General features: G+C 35.4%; 1 protein-coding gene across 4 annotated transcripts in view; it reads right to left on the reverse strand.

Annotated features, from left to right (window-relative positions):
• The window catches only part of LOC138712369 (E3 ubiquitin-protein ligase RNF19B-like), a 365,180-nt gene that overhangs the window by 139,071 nt on the left and 201,846 nt on the right, over positions 1-24,263 (reverse strand). For all 4 annotated transcript variants that reach the window (XM_069844041.1, XM_069844040.1, XM_069844042.1 and 1 more), the window contains 3 exons: positions 6,262-6,504; positions 4,725-4,873; positions 2,642-2,831 (listed from right to left, as the gene is read on the reverse strand). In XM_069844041.1, coding sequence (XP_069700142.1) covers positions 2,642-2,831; positions 4,725-4,873; positions 6,262-6,430 — 508 coding nt within the window. In that variant the 5' untranslated portion in view covers positions 6,431-6,504. The remainder of the gene's footprint in view (positions 1-2,641; positions 2,832-4,724; positions 4,874-6,261; positions 6,505-24,263) is intronic.

The raw sequence follows: 24,263 nt of genomic DNA on the forward strand, positions 1-24,263 counted from the left end.
GGATTTGTTTAAAGAAGTTAAATCTTTTAGTTCGAGTACAGCACATACAGCATGATACATAGAAAACAGAGGTACTGAACATCTATTTTTGAACTGTGTTTGAAGAAGAAATCACGGAAATGTTAAGTGGAGTTTATTAAAAGAAATGGAGGGTTGAAGGAGAATATCAATATATTACATCATATGCTAATTTAATGTTCCATGCTTGTTTCAATAACTGACATACCAGTCGCGAATAAACGGTAAATGGTAAATAATAATGCTATAACTGTTTCAATATATTAATAAATATATTTCTATTGCTAAAATTCGTTAAATAACACGAACAAAAAACTTATGCAATTGAAACGAATAATAATAATAATAATAATAATAATAATAATAATAATAATGAGGAGGAGGATATTAAACGCAGAATAAATGTCTGTTATTCGGTTGAGAAGATTCTGTCATCCAGTCTGCTCTCAAAAAAGCTGAAAGTTAGAATTTATAAAACAGATCAGTTGTTCTGTATGGCTGTGAAACATGGACTCTCACTTTGAAAAAGAAACAGAGGTTAAGGGTGTTTGAGAATAAGGTGCTTAGGTATTGACGAATCCAGAAATGCATATACAGTGTTAGTTGGAAGGACGGAGAGAGAAAGACATTTAGGGAGGCCGAGATATATATGGGAGGATAATATTAAAATACATTTGAGGGAGGTGGGATATGATTGTAGAGACTGGATTAATCTTGCTCAGGATAGGGATTGATGGCGGGCTTATGTGAGGGCAGCAATGAACCTCTGAGTTCCTTAATGGCAGCAGCAGCAGCAGCAGCAGCAGCAGCAGCAGCAGCAGTAGTAGTAGTAGTAGTAATAATAATAATAATAATAATAATAATAATAATAATAATAATAATAATAATAATAATAATAATAATGGCAAAAATAATGACAATTTGAAGTATCTAGGTTTCGATTTCGGCCAGAGTCAATGGAATGTTTCATTAAAGGAAATTGGAAGAAGTTCCTTTCTTATTAAAAAAGATATTAAGTTACTGTTCCATGATAAATTACACGACAAGTTAGATGTATCTCAATAAGAGGTGGAAAAATATTCTGTAATCACAAGATGTAAATAAATAAATAAAATTAATAGATAATAAACGATATTACATAAATAAATAAAATAAGTAAACTTTCATCAATAAACTAAATACAGGTAACAACAACTAAAGTAAAGAATGAGTTGGATTGGAATCATTCTGAAACAAATGTTAGCTACACTTTCATTACTTTTGTTAAGTGGATAACAAAGTTAGGCTGGGGCTAAATTTGACTGGGCACCCCAAGCTCCACACTGACACAATATCAGAGATGGCTAGATTCTTGAATATAGGGCCTAAGATTGGTTTACGAAGTTTACTTCAATTATAAGGCAATGTCAGGTAATTCATGACAAATATTGTTTCATCTTACTATCACAAATTTCACTGAGCTAGAAAATTCGGAGCTGTTAAATAAGCGATTTAAAGAAAGATAGGAATTCTACCCACCTACTTATGTAGTCTCCTGTGCCGTGGATGCAAGAGTAAAATCGCTTTGAAATGCAGAAATAATTCTGTATCATATAATAATCTCTCTTAGGAAGTCATTTTTAGCTCATTTAATTTGTCACTTCACTGTATTATAAAAAAAATCACGAAGAAAGTCTCCTGATTTGATTTGAAATAAATCTTTATTTTTGATATCATCATTATTATTTTTTACTTGATTTTACAGATACACATCATGCATAATGTGGCCCGCCGAAGTGGTGTGCAACTTGAAAGTGGGTCACAGTCCTGCCATCTATCCGCAGTATGTGGAACCCGAATCACGTTAAGTGAAGTGAGTAGGCATTAGGCAAACATACACATATTTCGTATGTATCCATTTCCAAGAAATCGACTCATAAACAATGAATATCAGTTAAATTCGTCCAATAGTTTAGAAGAAATCGCTGTACCCAGACAGAGACAAACAGCATATTCAAAAAATAGTTTTTCGAAAATGTGTACTTCCGTGAAAATTTTGAAATCTACTTTTTACAATATCAATACTTTCTCTATTACCTCATACAGTGAGAGTACGAATGGTTATAGAGTTTGTAAGGTTATACGCCCATGTTTTGATCAATTATTATTGTATATAAAATTAATTACTGCAACAATATTACAATCCAGAATACACTTTAAGCACTGCAAAATATGAACTTTCTAGCAGCAGTTCGTTGAATTACAGTATGTAATGAACCCTTTGTTCTGTCTTTTTTAATTGTGGGTTAGACCACTATTGTCCCAAAGTCCACAACTTAGGAAAAATTAAATGGAAAAGAAAAGGTTCTTAATTTCGTATTAGTAAACGTGTGCAGTAAACTGCTATTGAGATGAGAATAAATGCCCAAAAATACAATCTTCTGTTCTGATTTTTATTATCTACTGACCAAAACTGAGTTTTTTTCTTATTAAGTCTCCCACTGCAATTTATTTACGTCTTTCAGAAAAACACTGAATATTTAAAACTTCCCATGGTTGTATCATAAATGCTGCTCTTCAGTTTAAGTAATATTTCTTGTACCAGTTACTTAATACAAATTTTTAAAATATTATATGTATATACCATTTGGATGCATTGGTTCGGAACATTCCGGGCAGGCAATGCTAACTCGAGACTCTGAAATCTCAATCCGAAGGTACTGTTGGAAACAATCATAGCAAGATCGATGGCTACAAGTGGACAGTTCTGGGAAGTACTCAATGGGTAGCTCTGCCAGACAGAGGGGACACTCAGCAATGCCCAAATCACCACTCTGAAAAAAAAATAAGGAAGACTGTTAGCAAACATGAAAGAGGAGTTTACAAAAACTTGCTACAGTGTAACTCAAGATGAACTTGTCGAGAGATATATGGAATATGGAACACTATTTTAAAACAGATAAAATAGAGTAAGGTATACATTTCTTCTGTGATGTACCAGTATTAAAAAAAAATTGTTACTGTAAATTCATTGTATTGAAACATTTAATACAATTACACCACCGCCACCGCCCCCGTCGCCACCACCACCACCACCACCACCACCACCACCACCACCACCACCACCACAACCACCACCATCAGTATGTAATTACTTAATTCCGATCCAGTTTTATGTTCAACTGTGTAAGCAAGTTTTAATCCTGATTGAGTGTAAGAGAAGGCCTTACGGCCTTAACTCTGCCAGGTTAAATAAAGCCATCATTATTATTATTATTATTATTATCATCATCATCATCATTATGAGCTCATTTTTTCTCATTTTTCTACAAGGAAAAAAGTGATACATGGCTTAAGAATAGGGATTTACATCAAGTATCACAAATTATTCAGCATTTAGGAAATGTTGGACAATATGATATGCGTCTAATATTACTGATTTTTGAAGTAGTGGTAAAATATGTTGCAGATGTAGGGAGTGCAGCTGCTGGGCTAATGTCTTCGGTATGATGTCATTGGATGAGAGTATTATTGGGTGTATGGTGACTCAGGTGACCTTCCACATCTTGATTTCTGAGGCTAATTCCATGTACTTGTTGATTTTTTGTGCAAACATATGTTGTAGGTTGTGATGTAGGGGTACTGCTATGTCTACTATTGAGACTTCTTGTTTGTTCTTGTTGAAAAGGAGTATGTCTGATCTATTGGCTTGAATCTTTACATTCGTCAGGATTTATCTAGCCCAATATATTTTGAAGTTTTCATTTCCTAGGATATCCTGTAGTTCATATTTGTAGTAAGGAGCTGAATTTGTAGTAAGGGCCGGATTCATTGCTAAGCTTAGTTTTGCTTGCCAACTCTTTGTGAATAATGATGATGATAATAATGATTACTATTATTATTATTACACTATTATTATTAATCACAATAGTTATTTCCAACTGGTGCAGGTTACATGCAGGGCTTCCTCAGGAGCAGATTCAGAGAGTACAGGAAAAGGAAAAGGAGAAGGAAAAGGAATTTGTTGGGTCACTGGTTGAGAAGAAACTGCCTACTGAAGGATGCACTGGAAGGAATGGTGAGCGGGAGTAGACTTTGGGGCAGAAGAAGGTATCAGATAATAGACGACATTAAGATATATGGATCATATGAGGAGACAAAGGGGAAGGGAGAAAATAGGAAAGATTGGAGAAAGCTAGGTTTGCAATGAAAGACCTGCCCTTGGGCAGAACACTAAAATGATGAATGATATAAGAAAATAGTGGCGTGAAAATTTTATGTGTTGCCTAACATTTGTCAGGCATAAGAAGAAGAAGATATAAGAAAATTTAAGTGTTTAGTTGCATATGTATTTTAATAATTTTTAGTAGAGTCTGAACGTCAGTTTCTTTTTACTTTGTTATTTAACGACGCTATATCATCTACTAGTTATTTTGCGTCGAGTGCATTGATGTTAACGAGATGGTATTTGGCTAGATAAGGTAGAGGATTCACTATAGATTATATGATATTACATTGGAGAAAACCTCGTAAAAAACCCAACCAGGTAATCAACTCAAGCGGGAATCGTGCGGCTCTGAACAGACAAATGCGCTTGACACCTGACCTATATGTCAATGGCTGAGTAACAGTGACATTACAAGAATTTCAGAAGAAAGATATGGAAGAAATTTAAATGTTTGCTACCATACTAATTTAAAAAAAAAATAGAATTCGGAAATAGTGACCTTTCCAGCACTTGTTCCAAAGCCCGAAGTTTTGTTGGGCACTTGTTGAAGATCGTCATGAAGAGGAGTCCCTCCAGCAGCAACACTGCTGAGTCGAATGGCTTCTCCTCTCTCAACATCCCTGGATGGTCCACTGCCACGTCCATCTCCTTAAAATAACAAACAGAATTACGTTCAACTACTTCAACTTCCGATATTTCATCAAATTCCTTGGGTCTGATAGCTGATAGTTGAGAAAGAATGAAGAGTATTCATCGAAGACGCAGTTGAAGCTATTTCTGCATACATATTTTTTCAGAGTACTATCTACGTAACAAAGGAAATGTTGCTTTGAAATGTAAGATGTTAATTGAAAATGCAGTCGGAAAACGTGACATGTCGCTGTAAGTGCAACATAGAATGTTTTTCTGGAGAAACAAAAAACAGAATCTTATTTAGATATAAATACATACAAAAATAAGTAATAAATATTTGAAAAAAAAAAAAAAAAAAAAAAACAATCGAGGTATGTTAACAGAAAGCCACAATTTAAAGTCACACAGTATTTGTGTGCACTCACAGTTGAGTTCTGGCGTCTTGTCAGCTCATGTGAGTTGTGTGAATATAAAAAGGAAAAATTGTGACGGTGTCGTGTATAGTTCCTGGGGTAGCTGAGTCGGTAGAGCGTTCGCGCGCTAAGCGAAGGGTCCCGGGATCGATACCCGACCCCGGAACAATTTTTCCTTGAAATTATTCAAACCTGCTTTACAGGGAGCTACTACCTGAAAGCCAGATTTGTATAATACATTCGTTACAGGAGGTACGTTAACAGAAAGCCACAATTTAAAGTCACACAGTATTTGTGTACACTCACAGTTGAGTTCTGGCGTCTTGTCAGCTCATGTGAGTTGTGTGGATATAAAAAGCAAAAATTGTGACGGTTTCGTGTATAGTTCCTGGGGTAGCTCAGTCGGTAGAGCGTTCGCGCGCTAAGCGAAGGGTCCCGAGATCGATACCCGGCCCCGGAACAATTTTTCCTTGAAATTATTCAAACCTGCTTTACAGGGAGCAAAATAATACAAATATAGCAAAATAATACAATTTTTGGTTACTTTTAAATAGGACTAGTCAGATAGGGGTGTTTTTAATATTCACTCCAGTTCTGCAGTTGCGTCATTATTCTTCCGAAACATCGATATGTGATAATAGTTAATTATGTCAGTTTTTTTTATCAAGATGAATCAAGACTTTTGAACCAAATAGACATGACGTATTTATTGACTAGATATATAATACAATATAACATGTATGCAAAAATATTTTGATTTAGGAACAACAAAGTTCTATTTTTATTGGTTTATTTTACAACGTCTTATCAACAGCAATAGTTATCTAGCGTCTGAGTGAATTGAAGATGATGATGCCTCCGAAAGGTTCTTCAAAGAATTCTTCCAAGATAAGATTTCAGAACGTCTCATGTCTGTGATCAAAATATATTTTTAAAACCGTCAGTTTTATTACATTATAGTAGGGCCTATTAACTAAATCTGTAACATACCCGCATTTCTTGAATTCTTGGAGTTGCTAGACGAGCCTCTTGTAATTCTTCTGGCTACAAGAGGACTGGAGTAGAGAAGACGACGGAGTGAAAAACGGGCTAGACCTCGTTTCCTCTGGTTGGCAGTTGAACATGTTGAATGACTGTCGACTTCATGGGACTTGCGCATTCTGCTGAAGTTGGAAAAACTGATGTAAGAGGTTGCTAGGAAGTCATTGTACAATCCTAGCTATCTCATTCAGCCTGGAACAATGACCAAAAAAGTTCATTAGATCTACTGAAAATATACAGACTTTTCAATCGTGTAAGATATAATTCTGCACTTATGATTATAACCTATAGGTCTGATACACAAATAAGAGACAGAAATAAATTGAATTTAATAATGGATGTTGTTATTTCATCAAGTATTATAACTCAAAAACTGAGACCATCATGAAATATAATTAGGTAAATAATGACTGAAATTTAACGAAAGTTATCACAACACTAACTACTGGTTCATTGGGAATGTAACATATTAATTTCAAAATTATTTCTAATATGCCACAGCGAAATACAGACCACAGAAACGGTTATCCTGGGAACTACGAACAAACTAAATGTCAAATGTTAAATATAGGTTTATCAGTTATGCAAATACAGTAGGAAGTCGATTTTCCTAACGTTCAGTCATCCGAAACGTCAAATATTCGAACCCACATATTCTCAGTTTAAATTTTTAGTACATTATTTTTTTAAATATATAGTACCCTATATAGTATTTGTTTTAAATATATAGTATAGTATTTATTTTTCTAACACTTTATAAGATACTGAGAATGGCCCCAGCTGACAGGAATAACGTAATCGAATATCCTAACTATACTGAGAAGAAACTGCCTACTGAAGGATGCACTGGAAGGAATGGTGAACGGGATAAGAGTTCGGGGCAGAATAAGATATCAGATGATAGAAGACATTAAGATATATGGAGACAAAGAAGAAGGCAGAAAATAAAAAAGACTGGAGAAAGCTGGGTTTGCAGTGAAAGACCTGCCCTTGGGCAGAATACTTATGTATGTATGTATGTATGTATCACCAAAAACAGTAAAATGACAGTGAAATTGTTTTACAAGTAGTTAGTGGAATGTTTCGTAAGTAAAGAACACATGGGACAGTGCATTAACCCCTGGACCTCCCAAAAATCCAGATGAGCTTTTCGCGCCGTATCATGTACAACGTGGTCACTAACACACCATCCGGCCGCACCTTGTGACTCAGCTTATGACAAGTATGAATGGAGATAGGCGTGTTAACGAGCGAGGAAAGAATCTTGGATATCAGCCCACGACGCTGCCAAGAGAAATGTCTGCGTGGATACAAAAGAGAACATAAATATGCAAAGACGTTTTACACTGGTGGTGAAAAGTGAAAGTATACTCCATATTAAATTAATATAAAGCATATTAGGAAAATCTTTATATTATCTTTGTATTCCCTTAAAAACTGCTATCTTGATATAAAAAAAAAACTTCAGATATAGCGTTACATATTTTCTGGTTAGGCCTACGTATTTAAGGAACAGTTGCCATTGTAAAACTGATTCCTAAGTACGCAACTATCGAAGGTACTTTATTCTTAGTAGTCTAAGTTTTGTGATACGACAGAGGAATCGTATGTTCTTGTGCGGAATCAGAAATAAAGACGAACTTGAGCAATGATCTCCAATCTTCTGCACACAAAGGACCAAACTAAAATCAACCACTTGGAAGTGCGCAGTATAATTTGTGTGGAAGGAATTCTAAGTGTATATGAAGCATTTTATTAGAGGAATAAAAACTGTAAATGGTGAACAAGTATGGGACATTTCATGCAAAATCTGACATAAAAAAATTGAATTTTTTAAATTTTGAAACGATATATTACAAAAATCAAGTGAATAAAGAAATTCATTTCTGCACAATATCAGCTTCCTCTATGAAATAGTTTTAATGATATTAAATATTGAACGTACGACAGTCAACTCTTTAGAGACAGATTACTCGTAAACTACTAAGCATAGAATCTCCATTTCTTCATCATTGGAAAGATAATTTTAAGTAGAGTAAAATTATAAGTCTGAAGAATTACATTATTTACATTCATATATTTGAAGCATATTTATAAAATTCGACATATTTCCCCAGATCAATTTTTTTTTAAGTCACAAGGGCTGCCTCTTCGAAGCAGAAGACGGAATGTGTTTTCAAAGATTCGGAGTCATTTCTGTAATTTTATTAAAAGTGAATTTATTTGTATAGTTTTCGGAAATTTCGCCTAAATTTTATGTAACTCTCCACGAGCTGCACTGATTGGTTTGATATCTGCTGTTAAGTTGTAACCAGGGCCGCCGACAGAATTTATGGGCCCCTATGCAATACTGTACTCGGACCCCATTGAAAAAAGTAACAATTACAAGTTACCATTTATTCTAACTATAATAATTTTTTGCAAAATAAATAAAAGATAACCCCATACATAGATACGAACTTAAAAATATACACTTTTATTACGTTGAAAACTTCTAGCAAAACTTCACATTAACACAATATATTATATTCATAAAACATTCTTAAACACCTGTAATTTCTAACTTGCAGTCTAACATCAACAAACATCTCTCCTTGACTTCAATGATGCAAAATCATCAATTATGTCATCAAAATTTTAAGATCTAGCAAGCTCGTTCTCCAGACTAAGGAGCCAAGGTTACTCAGTCGTTCTTGACACATTGTTTATCTGAATACATTTTTTATTTTCTTCATTTTGCTGGAGAATCTTTCAGCATCAGCAACTGTCACAGGAATTGTATAGAATATTCTAATGGTTATACAAATATTTGGAAATAAAGTATCCAGTTTTAATTCCCTCAGACTATTTAGGAGATTCATAGGTTTCAGTGGGTTGGCCCTAAGTTAGAGGCATGAATTGATTTTAAATATTTCGGCTCATCACTGATCTGTTTGTTAATATCGTCATAATATTTTTCACGCAGTCTATCACCCATATTAATATCTTCCAATTTTTTCCGTCTCTCCTTGTGCTTCTCAGCTCCCGACTTATGCCTGTACTTGTTCATTGTGCAGTTAAACTATAACCAATAATACTAATGAACAGAATTTACTAGACAAACGACAATGAAAAGACGAAAGTTTCGACACGAAACATACAATGTACTGAAAAAAAAAAACGTATCCTGCGACTTCGGTTTTAGAGTCCACTAGCATATTGTGGTGGGCCAGCGGGGGTTTGGTAGTTAAAAAGGACAAGCCAATACATAATTGAACGTGTTCAGTACAAGCGACGGGAACATAGTTCAAGCAAATGCCGGGGCCCTCAATTGTCGTGTCGGTGAACGAAATGCGGAAAACCGATATTCCATTATATAAAAGTCAAATATTTGCATATCAAGTCGTAATTTGTATTATTTTTACTATTGTTGAGTTAATATGTCAAATTTATGTAACAAATAGTCTTACAAAATTGTATAGTATCCGTATGTATCTACGAATAATTATTCGTGATAATAAAAAGTAATCAAACTCATTTAATCTGACGGACCCTTATTGCTCACGGGCCCAAATGCACTCGCCCCCTTTGCCCCCCCTTCTCGGCGGCCCTGGTTGTAACAGTAGGCTACTTGTAGAAGCGTAACTCTCATCAGTATCTTTTACTGTTATAATGTATTAATGATTCATTCAATCCAGTGATCGCAGTTTTCAATAATAGGCTTATAATAATAATTAGAAAGACACTCTTTCAGCTTCCCCATTAACGGGACTGCCTCATTGGACAAAGCGTAACTAACACGCAGAGTGAAATCAAAACAAATTAACCATAATAATAATAATAATAATAATAATAATAATAATAATAATAAAACACTGTTGTTGCTTCCATGAGAATCCAAAGGTGGTCTAAAACATCCGGTAGATGGGAAATTGAATCGGGTATCATTTTTATACATACAACAATATGGATTGTTTTATAATATTAATGAGATAATCACAAAAATGTTAATTTTATCTTTGTTTCAATATGAAAAAATATATGGTAGGTTTTCAGTGAGTATAACCAATTAACATAAATTATGCAAGTCAAAAGTCACTTCTTCTTAGTTTAACCTCTCCCTTTTAGGTGCATTTACACGACCCACGCCACCCGGGCCTTAAGTCATAAGTCACAAAAATAAAAATGTAAATTTACGCATATAACTGTATATTTACAATACGGTATTATTTCTATAGGTTATTGGAAAAGATGGATGCAAAGTTTATAGAAGTGAACGCATCACCAAGACTGGCTTACCGCCTCATCTCCCCGAGTCGAGTCTATGTTGAGCGGCCACCAGATCTCTATAAAGCTAGGCTTTCTACCAATCACTGGTTTTTTATTATTTTTTGCTCGCCTATCATTCACGATCCCATAATTTTTACAACGCAGATTTATTCAACTGCTGATACTAAAAGCACTCATATTTGGAGAACTTTCAAATACTTATGTTATACTGATTCATTTTTACAGTAATATTGTTTCTTAACAAAATTATCAATGTAAAATATCCTTTGATCATTTAATACAAGGTATGTCTCCTACTTTCGGATGCAGGACTGTATTGAAAGTGTGTCCTCTCGTAGTTTTATTCTATGTCACATGATTCACAAATTATAGCGGCCTTTGAGATGCTCATTCTTGCGGTCACTTTTAATAAAAAAAGGGTAGTTTCCTAGTACTCGGTACTCGTTACATAGGTCGTTTTTATGTTTACACAGTGGCTCCTTTCTGAAAAGAATTTTAATAGTTTGTTATTAGATGTGATTCTAGTTAGTTTGTAATTTTTTTTGGTCCAGGGAAAATATACATCTTTTATGATTATACAACAATGGCTGACTTAACAGCTTATGTAACGAGTACCGGGTACTAGTAAACTTGCAAGTTTCACGTAAACATTAATGTGGTTCTAAATTACTATAGTGTCATTAGAACTCTATCTTAAAAAAGAAGCAAACTGTGTGAACCACGGAACAAAAAATACAAGCAATGAAATAAATGCTTGTAAAAGCACAACAGTGTTTAATTAATCACTATATATTCTTACAATACTTAATGTCGGATTCTTCCCTCCCAATTGAGGTTGCATAACGTTTTCGTTTAATTTAGTATGAAAAAAGTCATTCTATTTCACAGAGCACAGAACAATAGTCATTGCTCCCCCCCCCCTTAAGCTTTCTTTTTGTTTATCTTATTTCTGTTTTTCTGATTTCCTTAAAGTAGTACGTACACAACACCCATGCCCGAGGCGGGACTCTAACCTACAACCCTTCAGGCCAAGCTATGAAGACATGCCGTGCCTCTACCGCTTGCACCATCCAGGCTGGCGTGCTTCATGAAGAGATCTGAATATTTGTATCTGGTAGACTCTGTTTTCCAAACACAAAACGACATTTACCAAAATTATCAAGAACTTCACTCGCCGCTTCAATGTACTTGTTAGCACGGTTTATCGTAGATTACGCCCATACCATGTACTGAATATGTTTGATAATACTTATAGGCAGGGATAAGCTAACTTTCAACTTTTTATTGAAGTTTATCACAGTTGCTTGCAGGTCGGAAAGCGTTGTAGCAAGATGAAGCAAGACTTTGAGAGTACTGTATGGGTATATAACGAGAAGGGGATCAAGTATTCTTTCAGTCGGTAACCGAAACTTGTCCATACCTATGGAGTAACGGTTAGCGCGTCTGGCCGCGAAACAAGGTGGCCCGGGGTCGATTCCCGGTTGGGGCAAGTTACCTGGTTGAGGTTTCTTCCGAGGTTTTCCCTCAACCCAATATGAGCACATGCTGGGTAATTATCGGTGCTAGACCCCAGACTCATCTCACAGGCATTATCACCATCTCATTCAGACGCTAAATAACCTACTAAAATAAAAAATAAATAAATAAAATAACCAAAACTTTGTCGCCCTACAGAGGTCTGACTCACTGTGATTTGCTTCTCAAAATGGGAAAGAACTGACGTATACTCACGTTTATAAAAGCGTTTCCTTCACTCAAAATCACTTCAATAACAAACTCCGTAAATGTTAGAATAACTTCGTGAATCACTTTTAATTAACAGCTAACGGAAAATAATCTTATTTTCACTCTCCTATCAGATTTAGTTCATAAATGTACATTCCAGAAAACAAAAAATTATCATGTATGTAGGTTCCAACAATCAGCTATACCGTAGAGCAATCACAAAAACTTTACGATACACCTCAATTTCATCTTCTTCGTTTCCATTACATATAAAATTCAGAAGAGCAGTTTGTGCCAACCATTACGTTTTCTCTAGATACACTACTTTTGATACAGAATTTTTCAAAATGATCGTTCGTAAAGAGAGTAACAAAGCCGAAGTTTTGTAACTATAAACAACAAACGTTTGTCAATTATTTTGTCTCTAATCTGTAGAATAATTCAGAAATTACGCAAACAATGTTCGGATATTGTGCACCGCCGTCTGGATCCCCTCGCCTAGACGCTAGGTTATGTAATTAAAACAATATTTTTAATCTGCACGATATGTCGTACCCAGCGAATATAATTACCACATAATTACCGTATGTGTATATAACTTTACGTAACATATATCTTTGCAAGTGGGAGAAATAAAATATTGCATATTATTAAGTTGTCATATGTTAAGAAGGTGCTTTTATGGGCAGTAATGCCTGTGTACTTTCAAATAAACAAATAAATAAATAAATCCATAAATAAATAAATATTCAGGCACACTATACTCGTATTTAACTAGACACATACTAGCGGTTAACATCTGCCGGACTTCACTTAATTTTTAGATGTTGTGGTGATATTATGACCACCAGAATTTAAAAGGTAATGATTAATTCGATTAATTGAACAAACTAATGTAAATTATTTTAATGGGACATTATATTAAAAATGTCCCGCGCCGTAGTGTCGTGGTCTAAGGCATCCTGCCTAGGACTCGCGTTACGGAACGAGCGCTGGTTCGAGCCTCATGAGGGGGGAAGAAATTTTCTCATGAAATTTCGGCCAGTGAATGGAACCGGTGCCCACCCTGCATCGTGATGCACTTGGGGAGCTGCGATAGGTAGCGAAATCCGGTTGGGTAAGCCAGCTATAACGGCTGAGGGGATCATCGTGCTAACCACATGATACCTCCATTTTGGGTGGATGATCGTCCACCTCTGTTTCGGCATGTGGGCGTGAGGCCAGCAGCCGGCTGGTCGGTCCGGAGCCTTCACGGGCTGTAGCGCCATGGAGTATTATTATTATTATTATTATTATTATTATATTAAAAGTCATTAAATAATATAACGAAAAATAATGCAGAGTAATATTAAATTTACAAAATTCTCTCTGTTATTTTAGGCAGACATTTCACTATGTTCGAAAGATACAGAAATAACGTAACTATTTTAAAATATTATCACTCATTAAAATTTGGCGAAGGTGCTTAATCGTTTCATTTACTAGCCGATTATTATTATTATTATTATTATTATTATTATTATTATTATTTTAGTATTTTTAGTAGCAACAGCAAATTCAAACTACAAATTCCATCTCATCGTAGTTCGGAAGGCAAAAAAGAAGAGGTGTTGATGAAGGAAACAGTGGAGCTCGAACGTGTGATGGAATTGTGTAATATGTAAGAATCTCTCTTTTTCGAATAAAATAAAATGTTGCAAGCGATTAAAAAAAACACCATACTTGATACTCGCACTTTTAAGTTTATCCCTTCATTTCTTTATGACTTAAGATGTTATGAAAACGTTGTAAAACGAAAATGTACAGTTTCCCTGGAAAAGGATGAGACGATTGAATATTCCTAAGTCTCAGATGTAAGACACTGCGCATGATCGGAGACCAGAGCACCGATACACAAGATAACGAATATTGAGTTACTTAAATTCAGGCTATTTGGTTTGTTACTAGCATCGTTCCGAAATTCAATTAAAAAACTGCAAAAAATATGATAATATTACGTAAATAAAAGATAAATATATACATAAATCGTGTAGTTAAATCGACAATGGACCTTCATGACTAGATCGACACTCCGCACAGAAAGGAAAGCTTTCATGTCATTTCCATAGCTCAGACGGTAAGACTTCTGCGTGTTGTGTAGAAGAGTGCGAGTTCGATTCTTAGTCTACACAACAATTTTTTTTGTCTAAATAACGTTGAAATAGCTATGTCACGTTGAAATATAGTTTTACAAAGTCCTGAGATTAAGTGTTAATGATCGCAAACAATACAAAATTACAAGTTATAATATTATAAACGTTAATCTAATGAATGCATTTATACACACACATATATACAATGTAAATGCATATATATTAAAAACTAACAATTAAAATGAAATTTAAAAAATATATAATAATAGACAAACTTTTACAAAGGTTTAGAGTCCTTAGGCTATGTCATTTGTTGAGTAATTATTACAATAATTTATTAATAGCTTTCCCATATGTGTAAGAAATGCACTCGCACAAAACAATTTTTGTTAAAAGTATGGCTTTGGATTATTTCATTCTCACCCCTGCAGTTAATTTTAACTATTTTATCTACGTGTTTGCATTCAATTTTATTCATGTTATGATTGAATGTATAAGCACTGTTGCAGTTATTGACTAATTACATATATTAATAATAATTATTAAATACATCTGTTAAGTAACCAATTGCAGTATCTTTTGCAAAATCTTGAATGTTTAAGTTGTCAATAATATTTCTGTACTATATACTATAATACGTTAAAAGAATTTGCAATAGATTTGGGATCCTCTACTTTATAATCATTGGTTTTAATGAAAAAATATTTTCTTTCTTAGGATATTTACAAGTTTAAATTTAATAATATTACGAATAGGTTTAATTGCATTATCTGAATTTTGTACTTTTCTACTCAAATATATTCTATTTCCCTCTTTCATAATTTTTGATAAATTACACTGTACTTCTTGCAGTATTTAAGAACATGAAGATTATTACATTGCAACTCATTACATATAGATTCTTCTTTTTAATACATGAGATTTTGAAGTCCCTGCGTTATCTACATGTTTTAACTTTTGAATTTTTTCACAACATTGAGTGGAGAACATCCACTGAAGTGATTATGAAATTAAGTGAAAAATTCAATATATTTACTCTTAATATCAGTAGTACCAGTATCATATATGTTTTTCCAAGATTCATTTTGTAGACATAAATGTAAATAATCACTAGATACAGCAATTACGATCCTTTCTTAGTTTTTAAATTAATATTTTGAAATTGTTGAGTGACATTGGAAACACATAGGATTTGTTTATCATGGTCAGACAAGCCATTGATTATAGGTTCTGTCGAATAGGAATTCAGTTTAATTCTGTGTACAAAACGTTTATCAATGGCTGTGTTACTTCAGCTTGTATGCTATGGGAAAATGACCCTACGAATAAGGTTTCCAGTTTCAAGGAGTGAATTTAATTTACTTTTACGGAAAAGTTCCGAGAGATAATCTATGTTTATGTCACTACAGATCACAAATTCCATATGAGATTTCTAAAGTCTTTTCTTTACAAATTCAATGTTGGCTATAAATATTAATAAATAACGTAAAATTTACTCTGTCACACGTTAAAAGTGTTAAAATTGTTTAAAAAGGTATTTACCTTCGACAGACGGCCCGTTTCGACGCTATTTGTCGTCGTCTTCAGTGTCTCTTGAACCACTGCTGATTTTGGCTCTGCGATGTGCAGTTGTCGATGGTAGGGGTGGGGGTGTGTTGTTCCTATGGTGGGGGTTGGCTGTCTGTATGTTATGACGTATTATGATGTCAAACAATGTGTGCGTATTGAACTGTAGTTGCGTATTAAGTATGTAATGTGGGTGTGCTATTGTATTCTTATATATTTCGTATTGTTCTAGGATATTTAACTGTAAACTTTTTGGTGTGATGTGTAAAATTTCCATATCTGTTTCTATATTATTGTAGTCATGATTATTGTCGATAATGTGATCTGCATAATTTGATGTAATGTAAGGTTTGGTTATAGCTTTAATATGTTCGTTGTATCTTGTATGAAAGGATCTTCCTGTCTGTCCTATGTAAAAATGTGGGCAACTATTGCATTTTAATTTATAAACTCCAGTTGAATTATATATATTTGAATCTTTATTGTGGTTATTTAAGTATTTCTGTGTTGTATTATTTGTTTTGTATGCAATTTTGTACTTTAGTTTTCTGAATGAAGTTGCGATTTTGTGGGTATTCGTATTGTGATATGTTAATGTTATGTATTTATTCTCGCGTGCTGTTTGTGTTGGTTTGGTCTGTTTTTGTTTTGCCTTTTTTATTAGTGTGTCTATTATGTTAGGGTTGTATCCATTGTCTTGTGCTATATATTTTATTGTGTTTAATTCTTCAGTGTAGTTGTCATTGTTCATTGGTATATTAATTAATCTGTGTGTCATTGTACGGAAAGCTGCATGTTTATGTTGTATTGGATGACTTGATGAATTGTGTATATGTGTTGTGGTTGTAGTGGGTTTCCTATATATTTTGAATTCGTGTCTGTTATTTGTTTTGGTTATGGTGATGTCTAAGAAGTTTATAGCTAATGTACTGGCATCGATATGTAGATGACATAATAGTCTTATATAATGGAAACAAAAGACAAATAGAAAACCTACATCAACAACTCAACAAAATACACCCCAAATTAAAATATACAGTAGAAATGGAACATAAGCAAGCTATAAACTTCTTAGACATCACCATAACCAAAACAAATAACAGACACGAATTCAAAATATATAGGAAACCCACTACAACCACAACACATATACACAATTCATCAAGTCATCCAATACAACATAAACATGCAGCTTTCCGTACAATGACACACAGATTAATTAATATACCAATGAACAATGACAACTACACTGAAGAATTAAACACAATAAAATATATAGCACAAGACAATGGATACAACCCTAACATAATAGACACACTAATAAAAAAGGCAAAACAAAAACAGACCAAACCAACACAAACAGCACGCGAGAATAAATACATAACATTAACATATCACAATACGAATACCCACAAAATCGCAACTTCATTCAGAAAACTAAAGTACAAAATTGCATACAAAACAAATAATACAACACAGAAATACTTAAATAACCACAATAAAGATTCAAATATATATAATTCAACTGGAGTTTATAAATTAAAATGCAATAGTTGCCCACATTTTTACATAGGACAGACAGGAAGATCCTTTCATACAAGATACAACGAACATATTAAAGCTACAACCAAACCTTACATTACATCAAATTATGCAGATCACATTATCGACAATAATCATGACTACAATAATATAGAAACAGATATGGAAATTTTACACATCACACCAAAAAGTTTACAGTTAAATATCCTAGAACAATACGAAATATATAAGAATACAATAGCACACCCACATTACATACTTAATACGCAACTACAGTTCAATACGCACACATTGTTTGACATCATAATACGTCATAACATACAGACAGCCAACCCCCACCATAGGAACAACACACCCCCACCCCTACCATCGACAACTGCACATCGCAGAGCCAAAATCAGCAGTGGTTCAAGAGACACTGAAGACGACGACGAATAGCGTCGAAACGGGCCGTCTGTCGAAGGTAAATACCTTTTTAAACAATTTTAACACTTTTAACGTGTGACAGAGTAAATTTTACGTTTTTTAACAAAGTGTTAACGAGAACTTTAATCAATGATTAATAAATAATGTAAGAAATATGAATGATTGTAGTTATAAGTCTGATTTACATTATAAAAAGCAAGAAGTTACATTCCTCGGCAAGATTCGAACTTTCGATGTTTGGTTTTGTCGTCCAACGCACAACCAGGACCTATTCAATGCTTATGTTAATAACATACAATTTAGCTATAGCAATGTGGTGTCATAACTTGGGGTTTGTTTATTTAATGTAATTAGATTTAATTTGATTAGTTTCGCAACAATTGGACTTCCTGTTATATCCTGGTATTTAGATATTTAATTTAGGGTTGATTTATTAACTCTTACTATGCAAGATGCCTCTTATTTCAATAATTCTATATCATGTTAAATAGTCATTGTATACACTAAAGTATTATCGTCATCTCTCATTTCTCATCGTAATGGCGAACCGACGTGACATGAGACAGCGAGTTATAGCTCTAGTTGAGGCTGGATATGGGGCTAGATCTGCTGGCCGTTTGGTCGGTGTTCCTGGAAGTACAGCCGCGAGATGGGTTCATCGTTACCAAAATTTTTGGGAGGTCGAAAATCGCCCTATTCCTGGGCGTCCGCGGATTTCTTCATTGGAAGAGGATGCTCTTTTATTCGAGACAGTTCGACAGGACCCCTTTCTGACTGCTAACGAAATAGGAGCAGCATCTAACTTTCCCGGCTCTTCACAGACTGTGATCAGCAGGTTGAGGAACCGCGGTATTAGGAGCCGGAGGGCTGCGCAAATGGAAATATTGGGGGAAGCACAAGCTGTCGACCGTCTTGCTTTCGCTACCAATCGAGTGGATTTCGATTGGAGAAATGTAATTTTCTCCGACGAAACAACCATCTCGAGTGATTACGAAGGTCCTGTCCGTGTCTATCGTGAGGATGGTCTCCGACATGATCAGCGCTATGTGCACCGACGTGAAAGATCGGGGCGCTTTAGCATATCGTGTTGGGGGTGGATGTCTTACGATGGACCTGGCGTTATAGAACGCATCGATGGCCGGTTTAATGCGGAAACTTACGAGCACATTCTGGAAAATATATTCCTTCCCTCCGCCCGAAGGAACATTGCTGTTCCAGCAGGATAACCATCCCGTGCACTATGCTGCAAGCATTCAAAGATGGTTTCAAAGGAGACCCGAGATCGAAATCATTAATTGGCCTCCGAAGTCACCTGATTTGAATGTCATCGAAAATTTATGGGCGGAATTGAAAAGGAGAAGGATAGCCACCTATGCCCACCGACGCTCTCGAAATCGAGACGAATTGTGGGATCAAGTTGTTGACACCTAGGAAGATCTCGCCGGGGATCAGAACTTATTCCACAATCTCGTGACATCCATGCCGGATCGACTTAGAGCTGTAATAGAAGCTGATGGCATGTGGACAAGATTTTAAGTTAACAGGTCTCTTTTTGTTTCTTATGATTTTTGTTTGAGGAAGAATACTTTTAACTTCCAAGTAAGATTTATTTATTTTTTTTGACGAGGTTCAGCCCACTTGTAAGACCCAGAAATTGGGCATAAATTATTCCATATTTTTCGACAAATTAGACAGTCGAGGAACTCTGAACAAATTAATTACACCTCAATAAAAAAAAAGTTTTACCTGGGATCGAACACGAGACGTTTCGGTTATACAATGGAACCGGCACGCTACTATATGAGCTACCGAGACAAGACAGTGATAGCAGCAGTCCAGAATGTAGATCCCTTAGCAGGCATTTGCCATTCGGTACAGTGAAGCAATGATATTTTGGGACTCGAGCTATGTTGTGAAATCCTGGCCTTAAATGGCAGTCTTCTTCGTGATCCTTATTCTGGTCGTTGTCCTTGTTGTGGTCCTTGTAACAATTCTTGTACTATCTGTCATGTTATGTGTCCCTACGTCGATATCGAGTGAACCGCGCTGTAGAACTTTAACTTCCGACGACCAAGAATCGTCTCATTCTTTTTGAGGGTAACTGTACGTTATACGTAGGAACTCAGTGACATCGAATTCCTATAGAAATTATTTAATAGAACAAGCACTTGACTCAAATCATTGTGCTTTTCCTATAAAAATTATATATGTGAATATTCTCATGCAAAGGAATAGGGAAAACTTGGTAGTTATGGATGCTAAGGTAATAGAAGCAGCATTAAGCTTTTGCCCATATTCATCGTAATGATAGAACTATCAAGAACGTTCTACGTGGTTAGTAATACTGGAAAGCCTATGTGAGTTTATGCGTAGACAATTCAGTTCAAGCTGACAAAAAGATCGCGCAGAATCATGTTTTTGGATGCGTACGTCTTGTTTTTGTCTCAAAACAGAGTCATTGTAATTTTTAATTTCATTTCCTTTACGTGGTATACACTCAAGATTTATTCAAAACCCTGTAAGCTTCTATGACTTAACTTAAAGCAGGAACATTTGGCGCCAAGGATTCCATTTTTGCATGTTGGTGTTTTCGAGGTAATACCAACTTTCGAAAACACGGCATTTCAGCAAAATATAGTGTTTTTAAAAATATAATTAAAATAAAATAAATAATTAAAACAGTTGTGTCAATTACTTATTGTATTTTAATTATATTTTAAGAATTTAAATTCATGAACACTGTTGAATAGTGACCATATTGCATAATTATTTTTCATAACACAGTATAGGTAAGAATACGTATACTGTTGCCATATTGGAAGATGTTACGGATATAATGACCAGCACAAATGTGACACAGTATTTTCATCGTTATGAGTTGGACGAGTTCTATTTTATACACAGTCATTAAAGTAACGGTTATTTTAATTTTACTGCTTAGTTTATTTATTAATACAGCTCTACAAAAGCATAATACCATGCATTTTTAAATGCATGGTATTAAATGATGGAGTATTCATAGAAAAACGTGGTGTGCGCCAGAAATGGAAATGAGAAAACACTATTTTAAGTTATAAAAGTGATATTTCTCATACACAGATTAACTATATTTGTTCAATAAACTACACACTTCACATATTCGGTATCATTTTGAAAATTAACATTAACCCAAAAATTAAATGTGGATACTACTTCTCTAATCCTATGAATAAAAACATATTTTTTATATAATTTAGGCCTATTATTCTCTAGACTAAATTGTTTTCCTGTCTTCCTATTTATGAAAATACATGTATACAACAATATAATAATAATAATAATAATAATAATAATAATAATATGCATAGACATATATATATATTTTTTTTTTCATACCTTGCATACAAATTTCTGTAGGCTAATCGTTTCGAAACTCTATGAAGCGTGATGCATTTTCCACTCATCGCACTGTCATGCACAATAACACGGAGTCATACAGCACACCTCTAATCAGAATAATTGTTGCAGAAGACTGAACAACTGATTACTGGGTGAACAATCAGTAATCGATCTCCGTTTCAGGATAAGATCCACCTCGTCTTCAATGCGGGCGCGAAGATCATCGGCCTCTCTGAATAAACGCTAACTCCAAAAAAGAGCGTCTGCCCATGCGAAGATAACATAAATGAGACAATTTCCACATGAAGAGAGCAAAACTTCCCGCCAGAGTGAGGCGTAATCATTATTCAGATCTTCCGCAATAATGTTATTTTGAATATACTGTGACAACCTCTAGGCTCTGAACAAAGTATAAATTTCAGGTCATTATGTTGTAATAGTGCACAGAGCATCGACTGGCAATGACAACACGTTTCTTCGGATTCAGTATTTTAGGAAACTGGAAACACAGCTACAAAAAGTGACATAGTCGTGTAATGTTAGAAAATACAGATATACAGGAAGAAATCAAAATTTCACTCCTTCTGGGCAATGTAGATAGCTATGGAAAGCAGATGTAAAACTAATGTATTTAGAATGGACACATCAAGAATTCCACGAAATTTTTAATTACCAGCCCAAGGGTCGTTAGGAAGAAGACTAATTGCCTAATACCTGTCAGGATGATGATGATGTACGACTCGAGATTTTAAATAAATTTAGGCGGTCTGAGCGTAATGCCGACCACATCATCTCATCCTAGTGCCGAGCTCATGGAAAGCATGGAGCTCCCTCCATGCCCCTCAAGCATGTGAAGAAGATACCTTTACCTAATTACTACTGCCACTAGGAGCCAAGTAGCCTACTACCACTAAATAGTAATAATAATAATAACTGTTAAACAGAAAATGAGTAACGTGTACAGAGTGAATATAAAGTCCTTGACTGATTATGATTAATTATATCTCAACATTTATGCTGGATAGACAAAATAAAGCCTACGGCATTAATTCGTCCAATACATCGAGATTTTTGTATGTGTGTTACAGGTACTGTACAGACCGATTATTTAGTCCTGACAGCTCAGCGAAGCTAAAGAGGGGAAGTAATAGGAGCAGTGAGGAGAGCTCCGGAGTAGAGATAAGGGCGAGCGGTCAGCAAAGGAATGCAGTACAGCTTAACTGTACTGAAAACACAACGCTCTACCGCATGCGTGACATCCGATAGCTCCGAAGGCAAGCGAGTGACTAAACCAAACATCCCTTGGTGTAACTAAATAGAATCGCCTGACCCAGGCACACATCTCCGACGACTGTCAGGACTAAATAATCGTACTGTAATTTAGGAGTGCTGCTGCCACAATGGGTCTATGCAGGAGAAAGCACAGTGTATGTTGCGGTTCCATGAATCACGGTTGCCTATTACAGTTCAGCGACAGTTCAGAAGGGAGTATGGTCGAGATCTGCCAGATGTGAGGAGCATCAAAGGATGGTATGAAAAATTTAAAGAGACTGGCAGTGTTGGTGACAAGACAGTAAGTGGTAGATCTGCAGTGAGTGACGAAACTGTTGATACCGTGTGTGCAGCTTTTCAACACGGTCCGCAGAAATCGACGCGTCGTGCCTCTAGAGAAACCGGCATACCTCAGACCACCATAGTGAAGATTTTATTGCCAGTGTCTTTATATTTTTCATACTATCCTTTGATGCTCCTCACATCTAGCGGATCTCGACCATACTCCCTTCTGAACTGTCGCTGAACTGTAATAGGCGATTCATGGAACCAGAAAACACACTGTGCTTTCTCCTGCATAGATGCCATTGTGGCATCAGCACTCCTAAATTACAGTACTTGTAACACACACAAAAAACTCGATATGTTGGACGACTTAATGCCGCAGGTTTTATTTGTCTATCTAGCATAAATGTTGAGACATAATTAATCATAATCAGGCAAAGACTTTATATTCACCTTGTATAATGAACTCGTAATAGTGAACGCAATAATTTAATTTCGGTGAAAAGCGTCTAGCTGGCCCTGTTTGATATCGAGAACGGAATTCACATGCACTCGGACTACCGTATGAGGGTCTCATTAGAGTGTGAGAGCGATCGAACTGCAGTCTGAGTTGTTCATTACCGAGATGTTCAGTTCGGCCTGCAGATGTTTGGAGACTATTACAGCGACACAGCAAAGTTCGTGCAGAAGACATGCACGAAGTTACTCGGCTCACGACAGATGGTGTGGCTAAATCTGGGTTAAGTAATGACAGGCTGGCAGTCGGGCTGGATGAGGTCAGGACTGAGCGGGGAGGGGCAAGAGACGGGCTTCAGGTGACCTATATTCACCTAAGAAAACGAGTCGATTTTACTTTTGGCCAAATACTGACCTAGGAACTTAGGCATGCTGTGAATTATTTGATATTTGTTTTGAAAGGCAATGTCATGCATACTAACCAAAATACCTGTGTACCTGTGCGTGTATTCGCATCATAAAACCCATTGCGAACTGCCGCAGCTTTCTACAAGTAAATGTCGAGTTAAAAAAATACTACATATGACGCGGCTGCTTTTAGACGAATTTATGCATTTAACATAAGATCTCAACAATGAAACCCTCCAAGAGATGAGATTGTTCTAGGTAGTGTATACTCCAAATCTAGATAATGCTATGCTACCTATTAGATTCTATGTTCGCGGGTTCAAACCCGATTGAGGGCGATAAAATTCTTAGCATAACTTCCTCCGAAATTGAAGTAAATAAAGCTGGAAGACCCGTGTCGTAGATTTATGATACGTAAGAGAACCCTGTCTATGACAGATGGTTCCACATAAAATCTGACGGCCATTTGCCACCTGTATTAAATCCAACGCT

Source organism: Periplaneta americana, chromosome 13 (genome assembly GCF_040183065.1).
Source record: "Periplaneta americana isolate PAMFEO1 chromosome 13, P.americana_PAMFEO1_priV1, whole genome shotgun sequence".
Classification (NCBI taxonomy): domain Eukaryota; kingdom Metazoa; phylum Arthropoda; class Insecta; order Blattodea; family Blattidae; genus Periplaneta; species Periplaneta americana.